The sequence below is a fragment of the Impatiens glandulifera genome, chromosome 5 (genome assembly GCF_907164915.1).
Source record: "Impatiens glandulifera chromosome 5, dImpGla2.1, whole genome shotgun sequence".
Classification (NCBI taxonomy): domain Eukaryota; kingdom Viridiplantae; phylum Streptophyta; class Magnoliopsida; order Ericales; family Balsaminaceae; genus Impatiens; species Impatiens glandulifera.
In genome coordinates, this window is record NC_061866.1 from 9,177,168 (window position 1) to 9,183,082 (window position 5,915).

Genomic DNA, 5,915 nt, shown 5'->3' on the forward strand with positions numbered 1-5,915 from the left:
TAGTCCAAACTTTTATTATTGTTAAGAGACGCAATTTAGGTCACGAGATGCATTCGTGAGACGTAATCAACCGCGATACACAATCGATAACTATCAAGCGATCGATCAACAATTGCGCCCGCTCCGCAAGGCGAATCAACATGAGACTGCACCACCGCATCTAACCTCATCAACAGGGACCCCATCGACATCTGAATTCAATCAAGGCGAATCAATTTAAAAAAATCCTAAACCCTACTATGCGTTCAAATAAGAAATAAACAACAATGAGCGAAAGATAAGGAAGCATTCCAGTATCGGACATCATCCTTGTGCTCATGGTTGCCTTCGCTGGGATTCCGTTGTCGGGGTTCGATCGTCTGAATGTTTGGCGTTTAGGTTTTAGAGAGAAGGAGGAAAAGATTGAGAATAGAGAGAACAAGGAAGAAAAAAAATAAAAAATAAATGGAATAAATGAGAGAAAGTATATTAAATAGTAAGGGTATTAATGACTTTTTACTTGGAATAAATATTTTTACATATATATATATATATTTTTTTTTACAAACTCAGATCTAGCTTAACGTTTTCAAACATGTTTGTTTATATAGAAACTAGCATGACCAATACTTTTAACTTAATTTAAAATGTTAAAAGTGTTAAAAAATATAGAAATAAGAAACAAAGGTGAGGAGATGTAAAGAAAATTGAAATAATAATAAACTAAAAAGTGTAAGGGTTCAAAATGCACATGATCATAGTTTCGAGTGCAAATCTAATAATTTCTGGAAGTATATAATGTAAGCAGAGTTCTTTGTCCATTGATACTCATATTTCGGATCGTTCTTGTCTTGCTCCTAAAGAAATTGAGTTGTTACAAGGAGTATAATCTAGAAGAAGAAGAAGAAACTAGTTGAGTATGGAGAGATTGCAAAGAATGTTCGCCGGCGCCGGAGGTCCGTTGGGCCACCCACCACCAGATTCGCCCACCCTTGACTCGTCTGAACAAGTTTACATCTCATCACTTGCTCTACTGAAAATGCTCAAACACGGTAACCCTCAAGTCCAACTTATTCTCTTTCTTTCTTGTCTAGAATTTAGATTTACTTCCATTGTTAAGATTTATCTCTTGTTACACATACTTTGCCTACTTTTATTGTGATTTTCTGATTAGGGTTTCTGTTTGATTGTGGGATTTTGGGGGGAAATTGGGTTTATTAGGGAGAGCAGGAGTTCCTATGGAAGTCATGGGTTTGATGTTAGGAGAATTTGTTGATGAATACACTGTCCGTGTTGTGGATGTTTTTGCTATGCCACAGAGTGGTACTGGTGTAAGTGTTGAAGCCGTTGATCATGTCTTCCAGACGAACATGCTTGATATGCTCAAACAAACTGGAAGGTATGGATTATTCTTAGCAGCTTTTTCATACATATATAACTTGTGATCTTAGTTACAAACAAGCAATTGTGATCAATCTGATGAAATTCAAGTTTATTTATTAAAACCCGTTTTGAATAAAGGTTGCTCTTGAAACCTGTATATGGAAAGAAAGAGTTTTGTGTATATATTGAGGCAGGGTTAGGGTTTATTTTTCTTATTAACTTACTATAATTCTGAGAGAAACTAAACAGTTATTAGGTCATGTTAACTTCCTCTTAACCTAATACATCCTAGGGTTTGCGTGAGCTTAAAGTCTTGCAGTTAACTTATGAAACTGGTATGTACTTCATCTTACATGGTATTGCAGACCTGAAATGGTGGTTGGTTGGTACCATTCGCATCCTGGATTTGGTTGTTGGCTGTCTGGTGTTGATATTAATACCCAACAGGTTAGATTTCTATATCCTTCATCCATGCCCCTAATCGTCTGATTTCACAGTTGTTTATGTATATATTCTGCTACAAAGATGATTTTTGATATTATAAACTTTTTACTTTTTTCCTACTAGATTGTATGTATGTCTTTTACTTGATATTAGCTTTTTTTCTCCTTAATATACTTCCATATATGTGCATTGAGAAAAGATAATGAAAAGGCAGGGATTTAAACCCTTGTTGAACAAAAGTCTGTATAGAAGCACCAATGCTACTGTTGAATCCCTCTGCCATCTCTTGTAAACTGTAATCATTATGGCCCCAAAAGGGAGTGAATAGGGTTATTTGATTGGTGTAACCAATAAAGCTCATCATCTCTTATTAAAGGACCTTCATGGATACTGTTAAATGCATTTCATATTGAGCCTATTTGAAAACTAGCATTTTGTCACAATCTCTGTCACAATCACTGAGTGTTATTTTTTAATAAGATTGTTTTTGGATCATGATCGAGATTATAGTGTAACTTTTATTTATTTGTTTGTATATAAATTATTTAGTTGATGATGATCCAAATTATAGTGTATTTTTGCTTCATTTGGTATATATATTTTGTCTCGATCATGATCAATTTTTTGTTTTTTCTAGATCATTGTGATTTTCAGAAAACATAACAAATGTAGATTTTTAAAATGGAAAAAAATTGGTAACAAAGTTCATTGTGAAATGTATATTACAGTTTTGAAGCTTTATTTTTTGGTTTTTTAGATCATTGTGATTTTAGAAAACATAACAAATGTAGATTTTTCAACTGGAAAAAAATGGTAACAAAGCTCATTATGAAATGTATATTGCAGAGTTTTGAAGCTTTAAATCAGCGGGCTGTGGCAGTGGTGGTGGATCCCATACAAAGTGTGAAGGGAAAGGTGGTTATTGATGCTTTCCGATTAATTAATCCACAAACTATGATGCTTGGACAAGAGCCAAGGCAGACAACATCAAACCTTGGGCATCTTAATAAACCTTCCATTCAAGTGAGTACTGTTTGAAAGAGTCAGTTTTGCAAGTCTTTGGTTCAATCTTCTATTCTAATTGAGTTATATATATAATCTTGTCAGGCATTAATACACGGGTTGAATAGGCACTACTACTCAATAGCAATTAACTACAGGAAGAACGAACTTGAGGAAAAGATGCTACTGAACCTCCATAAGAAGAAATGGACTGATGGGTTAACACTCCAAAAGTTTGATACCCATTCCAAAACCAATGAGCAAACTGTTCAGGTTAGTCTTTATTTTTTGTGACAATTTACCAGAAACCGAGGGTGATACTAAATACTAAATTTTAAATGTCGAATTAGTTGAGTGTGAAAAATAACTGTTGAATAAACCAAATAAATAATATCCGAGTTAAGTATTTGATATGCAAGTTGATTTGATAAAACATGGATCTTATATTGGGAAAGTGTTTAAACTTTAAAGACTATTTTACACTTATAGCAACATGGTTTGATTAATTTCCGGGGTTATATTGGTGTTTTGTACGCTCTTTCTATATTACGGAGTTAAGTCATTCCTAGCTTACTGAATTAAGTAAGATTTTGTAGCTTAATTTTAGTTGAATCTAAACAATTAAGTGGGTTAGATGAAAGTTATTAAATAAACTTAATCAAAAAAGATCTGTTATCGAACAAACACGGACATAGTTAGCATTTTGAAGAGAATTTGTGGACAAACTAAACCATTTAAGCTTGCTTTAATTATTTGTCGGTTTGGATTTACAGGAGATGTTGAGTTTGGCAATTAAATACAATAAGGCAGTGCAAGAAGAGGATGAGCTTTCGCCAGAAAAGCTAGCGATTGCGAATGTAGGAAGGCAGGATGCGAAGAAACATCTAGAAGAACATGTCTCCAACTTAATGTCTTCCAACATTGTCCAGACATTGGGCACCATGTTGGATACAGTAGTCTTCTAATTCAAGTACTTTGTTTCTTATGTGTTGTTTTTCTATCTTGCAATTATGAATTTATTCGCTGCCGAAATGATTTTTTTCCCTTATGAACTATATATTGATCGATCGGAATACAATGTTTTATCGTCACTTTTCTTTTCGAGTTATCTAAGTTGAACTTGGAATTGAATGAGTTTCTGATATCTGTTTAGTCGTCATTGATTTATCTGCACTAGCTGATTTGGGGATACATTATTGAAGCAAACAAATGAATGTATGGGAGAACTATTTCTTTTTGTTTATTTATTTAAAAGGTAAAATATAACGATACATTTAATGAATTAAAGATGAGAGTGGAGAAAAAGAAGGCCAAATGTCACTCTATAAAAAAATTCAATCATCACTCCTTATTCATTTTTTAGAATGTTCTGTAAAAAGACTCACATATCTTTGGTAAGGTCACTCTTTCCATGCAAAAAAAAAGGAAATCTTAGAAGTGATTTTGGCTTTTCTACACTTCTTTCCAATGAAACCAAAGTTGGCGACTTAATGATCGCATGGTAAATGTTACTAGTCAGAATGAAATTATCGCCAGACTCCGGTTGAATTGTAACTTGCAAAAGAGTTTCCACTAAACATTTTCATCGAGTGAAAGACGACAATAGAGTTTCCACAACATTTTCATCGAGTGAAAGACGACAATACGATGTGATTCTCCATTCAGTGAGCCCAGAAGTAAATGTATATAAGCCAGTCACTATAGTTTTATTTTCATTAAAAATATCGTATAAGTCTAAGAAAGAGTCAATCAATTTCCTTCAAAGATGAGACATATTGTTATAGAAAAATAAAATAAAACAATTAAGAAGCTTAAAGTAAAGAAAAATGAACATATCCCATAACTGCATTCAAATTATATTAATTATTTTTAAGCACATGTAGTAGATCGTATTTAAGCGTAAACAATTGAGTTAAAATTGTTTATTTGAAATACAATCATAATTTTACTTAAACATTTTGAATCCTTACTTTAATGGAGCTCTGATGAACTTGCTAGGGTTTCGCCATTTCCATGACTCAGCTGGTGATTTTGGGAGAGGAGGCAGCAACAGAGCCTTCCGGCAAAGACCAAAAGGCCATCCCTCGCATTGTATTATCTCTTTGATTATCATTCGTCGCCTCAAATCTTCTTCCCGCCACATCTCCTGCAACACAATCAATTGCCGATCATCGATCCCGCTCAAGCTCATGGATCGACTCAAATTCGTCCTCACCGATACGAATTCCTCCACGCTTCTTGCACCAGTCGAAGCACGTGACAGGTAACTACGGACAGAGAAGAAATCATCATCATCATGATCATCAACTTCTTCTTCAATCTCTTCTTCTTCTTCTTCTTTAAGTGCCGCCGTCAAACACAGATCGCCTTGTTGTGCAGGTACAGTAGAAGACAGTATTACACGTCTGAAGCTATCTCCTAACATTAATATAAAACTTGTCTTACGCTTGGATCTGGCTTCCATTGCTCTGGCTCGTATCTCAGAAACAACAATCTGCATAATTCATGATCACCAGGTACTAGATTTGAATTCTGATCATTGATGTGAAACCTAATCTAGTAACAACAAGAGATGATCCAAATGCAATTCAAATAGGATTATCTAAATTGTAAATACCTCTTCCTCCTTGTTGCTGTCATCCCCGTGGAGGGATGAACCCTCCCCCTCCTCCTCCTCCTCTGCCTCTGCCTTCTTAGGCTTGGCATAACTAGAAAGGGTTCGCCGGAAGGCACCTTTTATGGTTGAGGTGAAAGAAGACATGCTTTTCTTAGGGCACCATGGAAACTCTACTACTCTTGTGTCTGCAAAATGTAGGGTATGGTTATTATTATTATTATTATTCATGTCTGGTTTTGGTAGAATCCTGTTGGAGGTTGGCTTTTGAAGGGCCATATTTAATAATTGGTAGGATGAAGAAGATGAGTAAGATGAACTATAACTTAAGCATCCTAATCTGAGTGTGTCCTCCCTCTCATCTTATTATTCAAGATTTTCATTTCTTTAGGCTAAAGCTAAAGTTATTTAAGTAGATGTAACCATATTAAAGTGTCATATAAGAAAGATTTGACTAATTACCCATCTTGATTAGAATATTGATTAGTTGAGT

The 5,915-nt window shown here is 34.6% G+C and overlaps 2 protein-coding genes across 2 annotated transcripts; one reads left to right on the forward strand and one right to left on the reverse strand.

The window, feature by feature from the left end:
* The first annotated feature begins 797 nt into the window (after nt 1-797).
* On the forward strand, nt 798-3,901 carry LOC124938208 (26S proteasome non-ATPase regulatory subunit 14 homolog). The gene is made up of 6 exons (XM_047478605.1): nt 798-1,031; nt 1,201-1,378; nt 1,728-1,809; nt 2,653-2,829; nt 2,914-3,081; nt 3,582-3,901. The coding sequence occupies exons 1-6, from the start codon at nt 899-901 to the stop codon at nt 3,771-3,773; spliced, it is 930 nt and encodes a 309-aa protein (XP_047334561.1). The 5' UTR covers nt 798-898; the 3' UTR covers nt 3,774-3,901.
* A 749-nt stretch (nt 3,902-4,650) lies between these two features.
* Nucleotides 4,651-5,915, reverse strand: LOC124940090. The gene is made up of 2 exons (XM_047480571.1): nt 5,426-5,915; nt 4,651-5,302 (listed from the first exon to the last, which is right to left on the reverse strand). The coding sequence occupies exons 1-2, from the start codon at nt 5,699-5,701 to the stop codon at nt 4,775-4,777; spliced, it is 804 nt and encodes a 267-aa protein (XP_047336527.1). The 5' UTR covers nt 5,702-5,915; the 3' UTR covers nt 4,651-4,774.